Source organism: Sinocyclocheilus anshuiensis, unplaced genomic scaffold (genome assembly GCF_001515605.1).
Source record: "Sinocyclocheilus anshuiensis isolate Anshui unplaced genomic scaffold, SAMN03320099.WGS_v1.1 scaffold1065, whole genome shotgun sequence".
Lineage (NCBI taxonomy): Eukaryota > Metazoa > Chordata > Actinopteri > Cypriniformes > Cyprinidae > Sinocyclocheilus > Sinocyclocheilus anshuiensis.
Window position 1 is genome coordinate 903,709 of NW_015555804.1, and position 19,023 is coordinate 922,731.

The 19,023-nt window shown below is 36.4% G+C and overlaps 2 protein-coding genes across 6 annotated transcripts in view; one reads left to right on the top strand and one right to left on the bottom strand.

The window, feature by feature from the left end:
- The window catches only part of LOC107674965 (SNF-related serine/threonine-protein kinase-like), a 23,347-nt gene extending 4,634 nt beyond the window's left edge, over nucleotides 1-18,713 (bottom strand). Inside the window, exons 1-2 of one of the 4 annotated variants that reach the window (XM_016469127.1) lie at nucleotides 18,641-18,713; nucleotides 8,212-8,889 (exon numbers count right to left, since the gene is read on the bottom strand). In XM_016469127.1, the coding sequence (XP_016324613.1) occupies nucleotides 8,212-8,800 (589 nt within the window). In that variant the 5' untranslated portion in view covers nucleotides 8,801-8,889; nucleotides 18,641-18,713. Of the gene's footprint in view, nucleotides 1-8,211; nucleotides 8,890-14,661; nucleotides 14,709-15,186; nucleotides 15,429-18,536; nucleotides 18,612-18,640 lie in introns of those variants that run through there. The other 3 variants (XM_016469128.1, XM_016469126.1, XM_016469129.1) reach the window with 3 other exon arrangements.
- LOC107674968 (probable D-lactate dehydrogenase, mitochondrial) overlaps nucleotides 18,647-19,023 on the top strand; it is an 8,274-nt gene continuing 7,897 nt past the window's right edge. Inside the window, exon 1 of one of the 2 annotated variants that reach the window (XM_016469131.1) lies at nucleotides 18,647-18,811. In XM_016469131.1, coding sequence (XP_016324617.1) covers nucleotides 18,655-18,811 — 157 coding nt within the window. In that variant the 5' untranslated portion in view covers nucleotides 18,647-18,654. The remainder of the gene's footprint in view (nucleotides 18,812-19,023) is intronic. The other variant, XM_016469132.1, reaches the window with a different exon arrangement.

Below are 19,023 nucleotides of genomic sequence, written 5' to 3' on the forward strand. Positions count from 1 at the left end.
CTTTTAAGTAGGTCTTTATATATAAAAATCCATCAAATTAAAATTAGTGCTGTCAGCATACGTCAAAATTATTTAAAAAAAACCATCACTATGATTTAAAGATGCAATCATAACCAAATCAAATTGTTGTCAGAGTAAATATTTACACCCCTAGAGAGAAGTGTAATAGGATTTGTGCAGAAAAGAGGAAGAAACATGTCAAGGGTTTTTATACAACACAGAAGTCCTCATGTGACACATGCTCACACTATCAAAACAAACCAATACACGAAGAGAGGTTAAGCAAAACTAAAATGCAAATAAAACCAGCCTTAACCTTTTCAGAGTCAATGCATGTCCTCAGACAATAATTAACTCTCAACTTTACCAATCATTAATCGCCAATCGCTATGCCTATGGGGCCCTATAGACATGTATTTCTGACCGAAATATCCCTGAAACTGTTTCTCCATCCAACTCTGTGTCAACCAAGGATCCCAGGAAGTCTTACAGAATATCATGAACCAAGAACAGAGTGAACAGGACAAGAAAAAGAGAGAAAGGTAAGAGAGGGGGCGTGTAAGTCCCACAAGTGATGATGTGTTTGTTTTAGTGGCGTAATTTTCCACGGTGGCGTTCCAAGAAAACAAGATTCCTCTTTTAATTTTTTTCAGCTGTGTGACATGCATAGAGCATGTGGGAAAAAAAAACAACTTACAAATATGGGTGAGAGAGCTAGGCTTTCCTCTTTTAAGTGAGATGATTTTAAAATAGTAGGATCAGTTTAGATTTCCTCAGTTAGATCACTTATTTCATATTCATAACATTTCATTTAACCTTTGATTACTAAAGGAAAGAGTACTGAGAATGTGCTCATTCATAGTTTTGGTCTAGTGCGCTGACCTGACCGGCAGTTAAATACGTTAAATATGGTATTCTTGGAGTTCCATTTTGCCGTTTACAGAAATTCAGAAAAGGCCAGAGGATTAATGCAAACATTAGATCCCCCTGATATTAGTTTATTTAGGTTGAGTTATTTTAGTGCTTCAATCTAAAAAAAATAAATAATAACTTTTCTAATTTTCATTTTTTTTAATGGTTTAATTTTAATTAAATATGATAATAACCCTGTCTTGGATCACGTATGACCCACCTTGAATACTTCATCATCATCATTATCATCATCATCATCATCATCACCACTAATAAAACCAAATTATCATTAATGAGTAATAATAATAATAACCACTCCTTAAAATTAAAACATTATTAACATTAAATTATATATAAAATTATGTATCTTTTAAATAATAATAATAATAATAATAATTTATAGTATTAAAAAAATAATTCACCCAAAAATACCTTTAAAGTAAATTCACTCTACTGTGCCAACTTCTTACGTTTTTCCATTTAAACAACAGCTTCAAATCTGACATGCTGGTTTCAGTGTGTGTGTGTGTGTGTGCGCGAGAGTATAAATTCTGTGTGAAAGAGCATGAATTAGAGCAAAGGATCAGCATGAGAGACAGTCCAGAGAGACAGCATTGTCCAAACAGTGTCTTTAGCTGCTCTAACAATAAGCCCTCTCTTCTGCTCTCTGTACTGCGTGTTCCTCCACAGAATCAGTCAGACACAAGCGCTACATGTCTCGCACTGGCACACGCATACATGCAGCATGTTATTTCATGTCTATTGAAAGGCACAAATTGGATTTTTTTAAGCACACTCAAATGCTCTTAATATAAATATGGTCGGACATGCATAGAAACATGACAACCGAAGTGCTGTCGGGTTCAAACTGCATAAAAATCATGATATCCTTGATAGAAATAAGTGCATTAATGTTATAACTAAAATTTACAGGTAATTTTAGAACTCAACTTATTTTCTCAATTAAACTTTAATCTTTAGTATTTTTTCATCACAAATATAAGTTATGCAGTTGTTTCTTAGGTTTGTTCTTTGTAAGAAAACATCTGCCTTGACAAATAATGTTATGTGTGGAGGTGGCAGAAATAATGAGTTATTGTAAGTTTTTCTTATCTTGTTCCATCTTGTTAAAATAAAATAAGTCACAGCAAGACAACTCTTAGAGCCTCAGAGCCAACATGAGCACAGTTTTAAGTGTAGCACACCTCTTGTGTGTGAGAGCCATGTGACTGCAGTTTACACAAAACACATTATACACAATGAAGGCTATCAAGGAACTGCTGTGTTTGTCGATCTGTGTTGAGGTTATATAATGTGACAACCGTGTGTGACACAGAATGTCTCGAGACTTGAGGTCTTGTACAGATTCTAAGATTCTAGAATTCTAAGATGAATTCCAATTATAGTAGACAGCAGAATCTCTATATCTATATAAAATCTATATAGTAGACATCCAATAATAGTAGAAATGCACTGTTTTGAATCTTGGAATCTTATCTTTAGAATGTTTAAAAATCATTGAAAATCTCTGATATGGAATCCTACATTTCTTTAAAGTATATTTTTTTCAGATCTATTGAATTTTGAAATTTCATAATGTTTGGAAACTTTGAATCTTTAAAATCTTTGAAATCCGTATATTAAAATCAATTGATTTATTAGAATATTCGGATATCTATGAATCTAAGAAAATTACACTATACCATTCAGAAGTTTTCGGTAAGATTTTCATGCTTTTGAAAGAAGTTTCTTATGCTCACCAGGGCTGCATTCATTTGATCAAAATACAGTAAAAACAGTAAAATTATGAAAATTATAACAATTTAAAAAACCTTTTTTTTTCTATTTTGATTTATTTTAAAATGTAATTTATTCCTGTGATGTCAAAGCTGAATTTTCAGCATCATTACTCCAGTGTACAGTGTCACATGATCCTTCAGAAATCATTCTAATATGCTGATTTGCTGCTCAAGAAGCATTTCTTATTATTATCAATGTTGAAAACAATTGTGCTGCTTAATATTTTTTGTGGAAACAGTCATTTATATTTTTCAGGTTTCTTCACTAAATAGAAAATTCAAAAGAACAGCATTTATTTGAAACAGAAATCTTCTGTAACATTATAAACAACTTTAATGCAGAGTAAGAAGGTGTGTGTTATCAGTTAAGTGTGTGTGTGTGCGTGTGAGTTTGTGAGATGTCACTGAGTCAGTCTCTCCCAGCTTATCTATCTCAGAACATCTCTGATCAGCAACCTGAATCCTGATGACACTGAGCTGCTACACAAACACACACACAGAGAGAGAGAGAGAGAGAGAGAGAGAGATGCGCACACAAAAAATATTCAAGAGCACAGAAGTCGTCAGGTCAAGTCACCTTTATGTATATAGCGCTTTATACAATTTTGATTGTGTCAAAGCAGCTTTACAGTGTCAACAGGATTTCAGTCATGGTGATGACTTTCCATTGATTTCTATTGTTTTTACAAAGAGATAGAGATATTTTCTAGTCCTAACCCTAAACCAAACCCTCATACATACATACAGTACTTTATTTTATTTAATAAGTCATTTTCCTCATGAAAATGCGAAGACATTTGGTACCTACAAAACCCGTATTCATTCAAATGTTGTGTGTTGCATTGAGTGGCAATTACAGCTTACAGAGAGAGAGAGAGAGAGAGAGCTGGCACTGAGTGACTGAACTCTTGTGAGTGGATTAGAGCCGAGCAGCTGATTACTGACTATGGATAAAACCTCTCACTGAGCTAATGAATATTCATTCAGCTGTGCATAAACATACACAAGCTCAGGCAAAAAAAAAAAATTGCACATACAGTGAAAACAGCCCCTTTTCTGTTCACAAGCTCAAACTATAGATATCAGCTACTGGTGTTAATGGCATCAGCTTGACCTAAAACTGCTAGACAAGAAAGCTTTCCAAATAAGGTTTCAGATGCCAGCCTGTGCCCAGCAAACTTCAGGAGCTGATTAATCCACTATAGGCAGCGGGCCACAGGGTCAGCCGATGGGCACTACTGTGCTGATTGAACAGACTAGCACATGAAATACAAACCACTGCACAATCAAACACATCCAGAGCTGTTATGTTATTAGGTCTCTATTTTTGGTGTTAATAAAATGTAATTAGGCACTTCAAGTACAAAAATTCTTTAAAATGAAGATAAACAACAAAGAATAATACTATGAAGTGCACATTTATATTGTTAGTTAGCTAATTTGCATTTTATAATAGAAAATAAAGTATCAAAAGGGAGGATAAAAAGCTTCTCATATCTGTTGTCATTGATGTCAAAGACATAAACCTATTATTATTATTAATTTATTATGAATATTGATATTCTTCTTTGTTTATTATTATTGATAAAAATAAATATTACTATTTTAATATTTCACTTTAAAATGAAAATAAGATTTTAAGAAAAAATTACAATTTTAATTATTATATTACTTTATAATAATAGGTTTATTTTACACGGCAACATAAAAATACGATACTATTATTTACCGCTTTCTTATGAATTTCTTCATTTTCAAACATTAAACCATCAAGCTTTTATTTTGACTGAAAAACCGCAGGGAGACCTTGAAGCTTCTCTTTTGTTGACAACAGCCAAAGCCAGTTTATAAGCATTTCTCATTTGCTTCAGTAAGTTTAGGAAGATGGTTGCCACATGTTGTGCTCCCAAATGCACACTATAAGGGATTTAGCAGATGGATCTAAAGTTCATGTGAAGCAGCATTTACTGTGAACCAAGAGACTATAAACGGCAGATCATGAGTTGCCATGCTTCACTCTGAAACATGCTGCGCATATATTTATAGCACTTGAAACCAAAATTACGCTATAGCTTAGTGCTGTGATTTATTTTGATTATTTGTGTAGCCCTACAAAGGATATGTGTCCAATTCTACAGTATTTGACCATAAATGCACCTGTGAACTTGGTAGAAGCTAGCTAAATTAGCCAGATGCTAACATGGGCAGGTTGTGACATGCTCTCATCTTCAAAAACCATGAATTATATGGAGACAGGAACCATTGAGAGTGAGATGAGCCTGTGTCACCTGAATGGCTCAATGTATTCGGGCTAATATGCTAACTGTTAAACTACAGCTATAGGAAAGCTTCTCCATTGTGTTTATATGCATGTTTACTGTTCATTCTGACTGGCCCAGCCCAGTAAGTTAAACATTTATAAGGCATGACTACTCAGCCCTTATCTGCTCTAGTTCTACCATGGGTAGATTTCACTTGGAGAGAGGTGAGACAAGCCCTCAGGTTCACACGCTTCTAGCATCCTAGCGTGTGTGTGTGTGTGTGTGTGTGTGCGCGAGTATAGCGTCCTTTGCACGCTTTGCTGGGTCTCGGCGGAGACTGACCCAGTTTGTGCAGATCTAATCCTGGCACATGCAGCCTCAGTGAGAATTACTGTCCCACCGTCACATGACGCTCTGGCAGAAAATATCATACAAATATGATATTAATAATGTCAGAGCAGAGGAGCGGAAGGGTACTCATGGCAGCTCAGCACACATCTGTGCTCTAGAAATCCCAAGTGAACTGGAACGAGAGAAAGACAGCAAGAGAGACAGACAGGTTCAATGTCAGTCCTGTTAGTCTTCATCCTCCTGTCCGTGTCACAATGTTAAGCTCAAGTGTCCTCTAAAGTCTGTCTATCTCTCTGGCTCTTCACCTCTCCTTCTCTGTATTTGTCATACACTGAGTCTCCAGCTTCATGACATTTTTTCATCGTTCATCATGAGTGTTGCGTTTTTAAGACAGTGTGTCAAGCTAAAAATAGTTCAACTTGCAAAACACATCCCTATACCCATGTTCTGTTCTATTCTATTCTGTTGCACTACGAACTATTTTTGAACACAAGAACTTGAGCTGTATGAATGCACCCTGAGAAACACATTTCAGATCAAGGTCAGGGAAACCCAAAACCAGCCTAATTATTCCAAGTTTCCCCAAGACGGAATAGTCAATTAGCCATTGGGGAAAGCTAATGACTTTTGAATATTTTTAAAATATGTAGTTTTTGCATGTCTAATATTTGAAACTATGAATCTTCAGAATCTTTTAATCCATTTAAAATCTATAAAATTATCTTTAGAATCTTTGAAACTATTAATCTTTCAATCTATTGGAATCTCATAATCTATGAATCTTTACAACTATACATCTCTAGAATCTTTTAATCTATTTTGAATCTATAAATCTTTAGAACCTTTATAATCTGTGAATCTATAAATATGTAAATATATGAATCTATTAATTTTTGAAACTATGAATCTGTCAAAATGTAGAATTTTAAAATCTGTGAATCTTTCAAACGAAGAATCCTTCAAATCTATTCTAAATCTATGAAGCTTTAGAATATTTAGATGAGAATCTTTAGACCTGTGTATCTAATACTTTAATCCATGAATCTATTAATCAATCTATGAATCTTTGAAACTATGTATCTTTCAGCCTTTGGAATTTTAAAACCTGTGAATCTTTGAAACTATGAATCTTTAGAATCTCTGAATCTATGTTAAATCTATGAAGCATGTAAAATCTATAGAATCATTAGAATCTTAAGAATTTGCAGAAAGTATGAATTTTTCAATCTTTGGAATCTTAACATTTATGAATCTTTGAAACTACATTTTTGTCATCTTTAGAATCTTTAAAATTTGTAGAATCTATAAATCTATTTTGAAACAATGAATCTTCAGATTATTAAAATTTTTTAAATCTTCAGGATCTGTGAATCTATACATAATGAATTCTTTGAAACTGAATTTTCATAATTTTGTAATCTTCAAATATTTACAATCTTGGAATTCTAAAGATTGTTTGGAATATTTGGAATCATTGGCATTCTAGAATCTTCATAACCTAATAATCTTTAGAACTGTTTGAATTCAGAGCAGTGAAATGGAACAGTACATACTGTAGTTCAAAGTCTGTGCTCCGCTCACATCTGTGCTCTAGAAAGCTCTATTGAACTGGATCAAGACAAGTAACAAGAAAGAGAAAGAGAGACAGAACAATTTGTTGTCGGTCCTGTTACTCTTCATCCTCCTGTCTGAGTCAATGTTAAGCTCAAGTGTCCTCTAAACTAAAGTCTGTCTCTCTGCTTGCCTCAGTCTCTCTCTCATTGAATCTGTCTCTCTCTCCATACCCATCTCTCTCTCTCTCTCTCTCTCTCTAAATCTGCTTTATTTTCATTTCTCCTCCTCTCTTTGCCGTACAATGAGTCTCTAGAGCTTAATAAGTTGACTGGGTCTGAACAATGGAACGGATGATGGATAGAAGGAATGTAAGTTTATGGCTAGCCACATTCATCCTCCAAACTATTTTCAAAGACACAACATTAAAGCACATACTGTACAAGAAAGTCACAGACCAAAGCACTGCCTGACACAACAGAAAAATGTACAGCAGACAGCAAAAACATTCTATACTTCACTGTGGTCAGATGATATGGGTTTTAATGGTCTTTGTCAATGTCAAAAGTAAACGGTGTTTGGATTTCACCTTAATTTTCTGGATATTCAATGAGAATTTGGCTCTTATGCCAATTTGCTGCAGGGATTCTGAATGCAGTCAATTGAGTCATGTGTAGTTCTGACCTGACACAAATCTCTTAGCTTGACCCCTGCTAGAGCACAGATGTGCTGTTCATTCAATAGAAGATTTCCGCTTGGCAAAACAGCGATTAAACCCAGAAGAGGCACGTGGGGAGAGGGGAGGGGAGGATCAACTGCGAGAGGAGAGCAAAGAGTCCCAGTGTTCTTGTGACACAGACACAGAGTTTGATGCGCAGGCCCACGCGCCTCCACGATTTAATCCCTTGGCGGATTTGTTTGACTGCGCTGCATGTAAATTAAGAGTCCGAATGGACAGATTTAGCATCTACTGAAGTCTGATTGACTGAATAAAATGACACACTTGGAAACATACAGATAGAATAGAAACTTTCAATCTTTGAAATCTTAAAATCTATGAATCTTTGAAACTACGAATCTTTAGAATTTCTTTTGAATCTATGAATCTTTAGAATCATTAGATTCTTAAATCTATGAAGCTTTGAAATTATGAATCTTTCATTCTTTGAAATGCATCTTTCATTCTCTGGAATCTTAAATCTATGAGTCTTTAAAACTATGAATCTTCGGAATCTATGAATCTTCCGAATCAAATGTGATCTACAGGGATTCTAAATGCATTCTGATTGACTAGCTGAATGAAACAACATCCAAAAAAAGACAGTTTTGTCACTTACCCACTGCTGGAGCATCATACTCTTCACCTAACAGTATTTCTGGGGCAGAGTATGCCAGTGAACCACAGCTGGTCATCAACATTGTCCCAGGCTGAAAGTGGTTACTGAAGCCGAAATCTGTCAGCTTCACTGTCCCCTGCTGCCTGAAGAACACCACATTCTCTGGCTTCAAATCTCTGTGGACAACGTGCAGACGATGGCAGTAGGCTATTGCTCGTACGATCTGCGCAAAGTGCACTTTCGCCGTGTCTTCGGCCACCCCTCCTTCATGACGCAAGATGTAATCGTACATGTCACCTCCGTCGCCCAGCTCTAGGATGAGGTACAGCTTGGTCTGCGTATCGATGACCTCATAGAGTCGCACTACATTGGGGTGCTGGACGAGTTTCATGCAGCGGACTTCTTGAAGCAAGTGGCCAGTCGCCAAGTCATCAAGCTTTGTCTTGTCGATCACTTTGACTGCTACTAATTGGCCTGTGAATACATGACGGGCTAGTTTGACCACGGCGAAATGGCCTTTGCCCAGTGTGCGGTCTAGGTCATATAGGCCAGCTATCTTGCCCTCGTAACCGCTTTTGGTGGCAGCCATTTTGGATCAAGCAGTGGAGGTACAGTTGAAGGACTGGGCTCTCTTACCAGAGGGAGCTGAAGGAAACTGGAGCTCTACTGAGACATCACCTGTGGAAAAACAAAAAAAGAGATAATGACAGTGAAGAAATGACACATGTAAACAGCAGACCTTAGACATATTAGTTATAATGATATTTTATCTCATGTATGGGGAAAACTGATCTAATTAGTGATGCAACATCCTTGAAACCGCATTGCAACATACAGTCAACCAATCAGAACACCTGGCAATGCCACTGCAACCATCCATAGCTTTAGCGACCCTAGCAACTGCACAGCAGCATTAGCAATCACATAGCAACACCCTGGAAACCATATATAATATCCTTGAAACCACACAACAACATGTTAACCAATCTTGGTCTGGTAAACATCCTTTATTCTAGGGTTGTGAGTGACATGGTGGAAAATTTCCAGTAAATTTCCAGAAACATTCCACAATTTTCAAAATCAGTGTTTCCCCTGAAAAAAACAATTCTGGAAAGTTTCGTGTTATCATACATAGCAACATGTCAACAACCAATCAGAAATCATTAGCAACAGCATAGCAACACCCTTGCAACCATCCACAATTCTGGCAATCCCATAGCAACACCCTAGCAACCACAGAGCAATGTGTCAACTGCCAGTCAAAACACCATTCAAACCAACATCCTAACTATATGAGAATACCTTAGCAACAACATAGCCAATAATGGCCTGGAAATGTCCCATAACACCCCAACAACCTAGCAACTGTATAGGAATGTGCTAACAACCATAAAACAGCACTCTCACTTGTGTGGTACAGCTTAATAGAACGTTAAAAGGTTTTCGTATGGCATCAGGCTGGAAAACCCTTTTAGGAATGTTTAAGTGGAGGGGATGTAGTGCTCTTTGTGTCGAAACAGTGTTACATATAGATGTAAACTGCACTTGCTTTCACATTCACAGCGTTATTGAAGAGAGGAAGATGAGTGTTTGGAGGGAGCACAAGGTAAGCTGTCTAACAAGTTTATATACTGATCTTATGTGTTTGCTCAAGAGAAGACGAGTACTGTTGGTATTTGCCTATAAGAATGCCAGACACTGATCTTAAATCTTTCAAAAAACCCAATTAACCAATTGTCTCAGAAGCAAACTATTTTTAAAACCACACCGGGCTTACTTCATAGTACAGCAGTTGCTTAGCAACAGTAGTTACTATTACTAAGAAATTCAAACAAATCCACCCTATTACTTAACAGAGAACTCCTCTATTATCAGTCTTATAGGGAGTGACAATAACTGCATGTCCAAGCACGAATATGGCTGTCTACTACAATTTCAGCCAAACCTGGAGGTGACGTCATAATGCATGCTAAGACAAAACCCATTCAATACTGAGATTGCAGGCAGTGACATTAATTTTGAGGTCACCTATTGTATTAGACAAATTGTTTGCAATTTCGTTTTATCATGCAATTGCCAAACATTTGTGATTAAGAAAAAATTTATTCAAACAGTTGGTATACATGCAAATGTAAGAATTGAAGGGACTTTAAACATCATAAATGAGTTAAAACCCAAGCAAAACAAAATCAAACAAAAACCAAAACCAACCAACCAAACAAAACAACCCCCGCAAAAGACACCACAGCACAAAAAACATAAACAAAAGCAAACAAACAGCATCAAAAAATTCTTAAAAATTTTATAAAAATAAATATAGATAAATATGCTCTAATGGATTGGATACAAAGAGACCTAGCATCAGAGGAGTCGGGTGACAGAAGCATAGCACAAATGGTGTAGCTCAATACCTGTAATGTGATATCATTTTTAGGGTGTGTGTGTGTGTGGTTTGATGGAAGGAGCTGAATAGTTAATGACCAGTGATAGAGGCTGAACAGGACACTAATGCTATGATGCCCGTCTAAGATGCCAATGTTATTGTTAACTAAAACCAAAACTAATAAAAAATAGTTTTTGTTCATTGAAATACAACTGAAATAAAATCTATATAAATATTAGGTGAAATGCTGCCTTGGCAACTAACTGAAAATAAGTAAAATAAAATTAAAATGAAACAAATAAGTTCTATGACAAAAACAGAATAGCTAAATGGAAGTATATTTGAAAAAAAAAAAAAGTATATAAAATTATTAAAACTAAAACTAAATTTAAAATGACAATTCAAATTATTAATAAATACTATAATAGTACATAAATAATACTAAAATACTACAATGATGCATGCTCACACACAAGCACACATATGAAAATGAAGTGTACTCAGAGCTTTTCTTGTCTGTTGAAATTAATGCTGCTAAAATAACCTGCCCTTTGTCTGACGGACTGAGTTTGTGGTAGATCGGAACAAAATTACACATGAAAAGTTTTTATTATTCACCAACATCTCACATATGCAAACATTTATGCTTCACATACACATTATATTTTAGAAAAGCTGCATGTATGAATGATATGTTGTGATATGTTGTGAGAACTTTCATTGTGTGGACATTCATTGCGTGAACATTCTTCATAACATTTCTTTTTGCGTTCTCCAAAAGAAAAAAAAGGTGGTTTGTAACGCCATGAGGGTGATTTCAATGACTGACTTTTCATTTTTGGGTGAATGATTCATTTGACGGAAGAGAATCAGATCTGTTTTAGATTGTTTCTAAGTCAGAGCATCCTGCTTCAAAACTTTGACGTTTTGTTGCCTTTTGTGAGATGTATTTATTTAGTGGTTGAGACCGAAAGAAAAACAGAGCCAGATGAAAGAAGAATGAAAGAGCAAAAACAGTACATTATGTAACAAAGACCATTTGGCCTCCATATTGAGGAAGGATAGGGCTGTCCACCCTTTCCATGTTCAGCTCTATCATTTATAAAGCATGGCAGTATTTCCTAAAGGGAGCGGGGAGCACACATGGTGCTTCCTCCTGATAGCGCTTAGGTAGAAACCCAGCATCCGCAGTTTAGGATGACTCTCAGTTACACAAGACGCATACATGCTAACATACGCAGACATGGCACTTCCTGCATTTCCTTGCCTTTCTGCAAGCGAGGAACTCACACGTCGAGGAGTTGGGAATCCAGCAGGCTGTGTTTCTGCGAGAAAATGTCCGCTGCCTGAGACGCTGGGGTCTTTTGTCACCCGCTACATGAGTGTCAAAGGCAAGAAAACAGACCAGACTCATTTGTACGCCGATACGAAACACACAAACCCGTACGCGGGGCTGTCAAGAGGCTCGCGGTCTGACAGGAGGCACCAGGGGAGAGGTGTGAAAGGATGAGTCATCCCGCTCTCCCTTTTGGAGGAGGGAGGGCTGATGGACGAGCAGAGTGAAGAGATGTGAAAGAGATGCAGAGTTGGGGAGAATATAATGGGGTTGCCTTTAGATATGATCTCATCGCCCCATGTTCCCATCATGCAACATTCATGGTGATGAGGTCAGCGTGGCGCAGTGGGAGCTTGCGTGCCTGCTGTTTGAAGTGCATTAACGTCTACACTCACACAAACGGTAAAACATTTGAACCTCTGGTCTATTGGTAAAATTCATATAGTACTAGCACCAACATGCAAATGTTCAGGCAGTGGGTCTGAATACATTGCCTGAAATCTGCATGCAAACATTTTCACGAACAAACCATGATTTACAAATAATTTTCATTTAATAATTTTTGTTTAATTTAAAAAATTTATTGTAAATTAAGAAAAAATGTACACCACACATATGCAAAACAAATATTCTGGGTGGCTTTATAATTATGTTACATTAAAATGAAATTTTATATATAGATATTTAGATCTTTAGAGAGCGTCATGTACTTGCTAATAGTCACTAAAAGCAGTAAATGAAAGGTTCTTCAGAAAGCCCTTATATGGAAATGGTTTTTGGTGGGTTTTATGCAAATGACTAACCTTGGGCACGTGGTCGCTCATTTAGAATAACAAGGTTAAGAACAAATTCATGTGCATACACAGGTGTTGTGAATTGGGCCGAATGAGATCCAGTGTTGCAAATCCTAGTAAACTGCCTACTGAGGGAAACTTTTAAGGGCACACTCCTGACTGTTCTAAAAAGGTAGGTATCTGCCTCCCAAGTTACCAAATTTAGTCCAAATTCAAAGGAAGTGTAGAATCTGGGAGAAGGTAATCCCAGAATGCATTGCAATTAGCTTCAAGATGGAGGACAACGTAAGAAATGTTCATTCTAAATATACTCTATAGGGCCATTCACACAAAACACATTTTTGCATTCCACTGTTCTACTTTTCTATGAAAACATGACTAGATGGACACATTTGACCACTTAGCTTAGATTTTGCACACAAGACGGCTTTCCATGAGCCACTAAAGTGAAAAGTTCATCTTTAAAAAACAAACAAACACACGTCTCTAGTTTTTTTTTCCACATATTTAAAATTATTTTATTATATAATTATGATGAAAATTATTTATAAAAATAAATAAATAATTTATAAAAAATAAATTTGTGGACAGTGCTTAGAATATCGTGTTTAGCTTTGCTAATGCTAATGGCTAACTCCATTGAAAAAAATTGCAAGTCAAGTCCATAGTGTGCTATTTGTTGCTGATGTAGACTGTTACAAATTCATCACTTATGAGGTTTCGCGACTAATAAAATGCTATCTTAGAAGGTAGACAGTGAGGTAGCTTGCTTCATTTTGATGCAAAGCTCATGGGGAGACTTTATTATACGCTCTTTTTGTGACTTGTCTCTCTCTTTCCACATGGTTTTAAATTTTAAAACTAAATCCTTAAACTTAACCCATATAAGTTTCCAGTGTCATGCAGTTTGTCTGTAAACACAAATCTGCTGCGCAGCATGACAAACAACAGCCAGTTGGAAGAAATTTGGTCCCTACAATGTAGGTGAAACTTGATCTAGGTGACCTGCAGTCCCCTCTTGTCCCAATTCCCTCAGGCCTGCCTTGTGATGGAGCTGAAGTGTCTTAGGACACTACTGTGACACGCACATGTCTTATCCTTCTTAATCTGAGGCACAAAATAATCACTGTGTAACCCACAAACTTGGTAGTTTGCCAGTACGCGCATACACCATGTTCTCGCACATATGCTCACACACATGCATGTGCACACAAACAAACACACTGCTGAGTCTAGGACTTTGGCTGCATGCTATATATACACACTCAAGTATCTACAGTGATGCAGACCATAGAAGACCATATAGATAACAATCTAATGACTTTATCCAGCATCCTTTGGATCGTATTACTCAGAATCTCACCTAGTATTCCATTTAAATTCCATAAAACATCTCAGTTCAACAATTACATCATTGCTACAGGATTCCCACACTTATGGAAACATTTCTAGCTCATGACATTTTTAATAAAAATATCCTTTTTTTTTCAATATTTAAAGAACCAGAAATATATACAATTTACTAGCTCATGAAATATTTATGAAATATAGATCATGAATGCAAAAATGCAATTCTTCTTATATTTAAATATTTCATGAACTAGAAATATATACACTTTTATGTATTCCAGCTAATACACACACACACACACAATTAAAAATAATATATAATGAACTGTAAATATAGCTAGGAAATGCTCTTTGTGAGTGAAAAATCATGGAAATTTAAAAGAATTTCTATGACCTTAAAATTCCCTAAAATTTCCATGACCACAGGAACACAGTTTTCTATTTTGATGTGTTTTATTGGCATGACAAATCTTTGTACATTCGTATTGCCACAGCATTTGCAGTTTCTCTTCATGCAATAAAACTGCAAAACAAAAACAGACATACTGTACATAAATTAATACAAAATAATAATAAAAAAACCTGACCCCTTCTCATTCTCTATCCTTGTCTCTGTCTCTTTGTCTTGTTTTCTTTCTCTTACCTGCTGTGTGCCATGCTGTCAGATGCCCCTGGATGTCTCCAGGGCTAGGAATACACAGACAGGAGGATAGGGTGACTTCCATACTGTGTGTGTGTGTGTGTGTGTGTGTGTGTGTGTGAAATGCAGGCCAGCACAATGCAAAGCCTCTGACTCAATGTTTGTCTGCCAACCACATCTTCCAACTCACCTTTAATAATTCAATCTCTATGCTAGCAAAAGACCTGCCAGCTATATGAAATGACACGTATAAATCAATAACTACACACATAAAATAATTAAAATCCCCATTATTAACCATAACACAAACAATAACATCCAACTATTACACTCTGGCACGCTTTCAACGATCTCAAATGAAACTCAATCCTGCTTCTGATATCCTACATATAAATCACTAAGGACGACTTCAGTATTCAATTCAACAAATAGTTAAATACACCAAACGCATTTGTATTCTAGAATAACTTACCATATAAAGTGGTACGCAGTGCTTCAGGCGTCTGTATGTAAACGAGCATCCGTTGGAAATTTTCTCAGCTTCCCTCGAGTATTTTTCTGAAGGCTACACAAAAAAAATCGCTTCCTAACGGCTTCAAACATCCGCTCACTGTTGTCTTAATCAATAAATGATGCCCGCTGTCCGACGAGGAATGTAGTGTTGCGCGCGTCGCTCCGCAGTGCTCGCGCGCTCACTTCTGCTCTAGCGCTCGAGCGCTCTCCCTCCTCTGACGTCAATGCATTCCAGTTTACCCGGACGCGAGAGAGAGAGAGAGAGAGAGAGAGAGAGAGAGAGAGAGAGAGGTGAGGAGAGAGAGAGAGAGAGAGAGAGAGAGAGAGAGAGAGAGAGAGAGAGAGAGAGAGAGAGAGAGAGAGAGAGAGAGAGAGAGAGTTGAGGCAGGGCCACATGAAATGTTTCTGAAGTCTCAAGAACACTATTATGCAACTGGCTATAATTAGGTGAAGGGACCGAATGGAAAAATAACACTTGGACTGACATTCCGCTAATTTCTGTGAGGTCTGAATGGATTACTTTAATGTCAGAATGTAGGCTATATGCAAATAAGCTGACTCGCTTGCGCAATCTGAACATTCTTACAAGGTCTGTAATGAGTATATAGGATACAGAGAAATGGCGAGAGCAACTGAAGAATGAAATATGCTAAAATAGTTTTTGTTAAATTTACAGTGAAAATATTGCTGTTGAAATTTTGTCATTAAACTATAAAATGTTACAAAAGGTTTCTATTTCAAATAAACAGTTCTTTCTATTCATCAATGAATGCATCACTAAAATGCATTACCGTTTCCACAAAAATATTAAGCAGCACAACCATTATTTTCACTGGAAATAGTAGCCTAATAAATGCTTTTTGAGCACTAAATCAGCATATTATAGAATGATTTCTGATGGATCATGTGACACAAGACTGGAGTAATGGCTGCTGAAAATTCAGCTTTGCCATCACAGGAATAAATTATAATTATAAATATATTATAAATTATTTTAAAATGTATTAAAATAGAAAAAAAAGTCATTTTAAATTGTATTAACATATCACAATATTACTGTTTTTACTGTATTTTTGAACAAATAAATGCAGGCTTGGTACAAAAACATTAAAAACAACCTTAACCTTATGAATGTTGTGTATTTGAAATCTAAACAAATGTGATGATTTGTGGAATTCTATCAGTTCCCATTTCTACATATACATTTCTTCATATTTTTCACTTTAAAAAATGTAATTATAATACAATAAATTGTAATAAATAATTTACCCAAAATGTATGTGTATTGCATTGTTTAACATAATCAAAAAAATATAAATAAGGGATATCATACTTATTAATAATATTTTACTTTTTAAATACACATGTTTCTGTATTTGGTAAGGTAACTTACAGTTAACTGGCACTTTTACATTCTTATTCGTTAAAATTAGTAGCATTTTTACAATGCAGATTTATGGAGCTTTACGGAATCTCTTCAGGTCAGGTTTGCCTTGTGCACCTCTCAGAAGTGCATGCCAACTTTGTGACACAACAAAGTTTAAAGCTTCAATAACCGCATTGAATGGGTTTTTATGAGGTCAGAGTAGTATATTAAAAGATTTTAAAGGGTAAATAAGAGGTTCATTTGGGAATTACTACTATTATTTTTTACATCACACCATTTTGTGGTGTCTGGGACTCCAGATGTAAAATCGGTCTCAACAGGACATGAGATAGTGGCAACTGTACAAGCCAGAACAGAGGACATTCTTAAGATTCCAGAAGACTAGAGCAATTGATCAAGATTCCATTCACTCACTTCCTTTCTAAGCTGGAACTGACTGACTGACATCCTCAAAACACCAGAGTCAAGGAGACCGAGATGTCATCCAAAGACCAAGTGTGAATTGCCTTTGTCACAAAAGTTCTGTCTGAATCTCATTTAAACAATCAGAAAATTACATACTTACAATAAATAACACAAGGCCTTCTGTTAAGAGGAATACTTGCATTGTTCATCTCTTCATATTTACTACGTCAAGAACAAGCGTTGGTCAAACCACATCTATGGAGGTTTTATTAGAAACAGGTTTGACGATAATCAAGTTGGAAGTTCTTTGCAATGAGTGTACGCTTTCATCTGTGTTAGTCAACACTGGCACAATGTAACTATTAAAGGGAGAGAAAGACAGACTCTCCCCATGGGGAACCAATGACGTTCGTACATGGTGGAGAACACACTGGTTACTATGGGAACCAATGGCGTAACTTGTCAGCTCGATCTATGCAAGTTACAAAGCCCACCGGATCTTCATTTAGACTTGCATATGAGGGTGCATTAATATGTAAATTCAAAAGTACACTGACAAATTACTAAAGGTCAACTGAACTGATTTAGTTCAACCTCACAGTACCTGGGGGCATTTCTACATTGGGATATATTGTTACACTTGCACAATTTCATCTTGTGGGTATGATTATGGATTTATATTACCTGTCAAAATGACAACATCCCGTGTGGCATATTTTTGTTTATTTTATTGCATAAGCGAAGAAGAAAAATCTGTACAAGTTCAAAATTAAGACTAATTTTGAAACTAATAGTCTCCTTATGTTTTTTTAATTTTGATAAGTTTATGAAATGGTATCAGAGTAGGCCTATTAGTTTTATATTGGAAGACCAAAGGAGCAGCAGTTACTATTTATTACGAAATAAAGTCAACTGTGAGAAATTCTTAAGAAATATGTATCTATATTGGATGATTTCATTTTTCAAAAAATACTGGGTCCGTGATGTTGTCTACTTGTCAAAACAGAGGACTGTCTGTGTGATGTAGTACTGCCACCTTGTGGTTTATTCTCTAATAACTATAAACTACATTGCAAAGAATGAACGGTTTTATATAGTTCTGTCGAATGTACAGTACTGTATCATGTCTGAAAACATAATAGAACATTCCTGAGACTAGAAAATAAACCTATTCTCTAACGAATCTTTAATAAGTTTAGCTTATGAATATTAATTACGTCAGGCTAGAAACATTCCTGAAGCACCAAGTCAAACTATTTAATATTCATACATATTCGGTCTCTCAGCAAATCAGATAAACCTACTGTGGGAACGTCACGTTAAACAATGAATATTCATAAGCTAAGCGTTCGCCATAGCAGAATTCCTCATCTAAGGGCGGGGCTTTAGGTTCAGATGAAGCGTGACGCCGTTATACTGATCCGGAAGAAAATTTTATATAAACTCTTTTAACAACTGACGTTATGTATTAAAGGTTGGTTATTTCAGAACGGATTTTGTAAGAAGTGGAAAATGACCTTGTTCAGACAAACCCTACGCTTCACTTCTCCACGGCTGCCGTTTATTTGCGGGAGGTGCAGGACATATTCTGCTCAAGTAAGCCTGGGATCAATCCTGTTACGTGCCACCAGAGTCATGCAGGTAAACATTCTGTATATTTCTCGCATTGTTCATTCTAGGCTGGAGCCGTCGAGCGGGTCATTTCAGCATTTCGCTCTGTTAGCGGAGATGAAGGGGTGTCTGTGGGCTCAGCTGTCAGAGAACAGCACGGCAGTGATGAGTCTGTGCACAGGTGAGATTGCTTCTTCTTCTTCCGTTTTTTGGCGTGTTACATCCTGTGTGCATATCGCCACCTACCTTTGCTGTTATGCAGTCATGGTTGTTCTACCTTTTTAATCAGGTGAGATTTCACTGCCATACCTGAGGGTCTTCTTCTTCTAATAACGTTTTATGGCGGATGGCAAACCAACTTCTGGTGCATTTACCGCCACCAACGCCACCAAC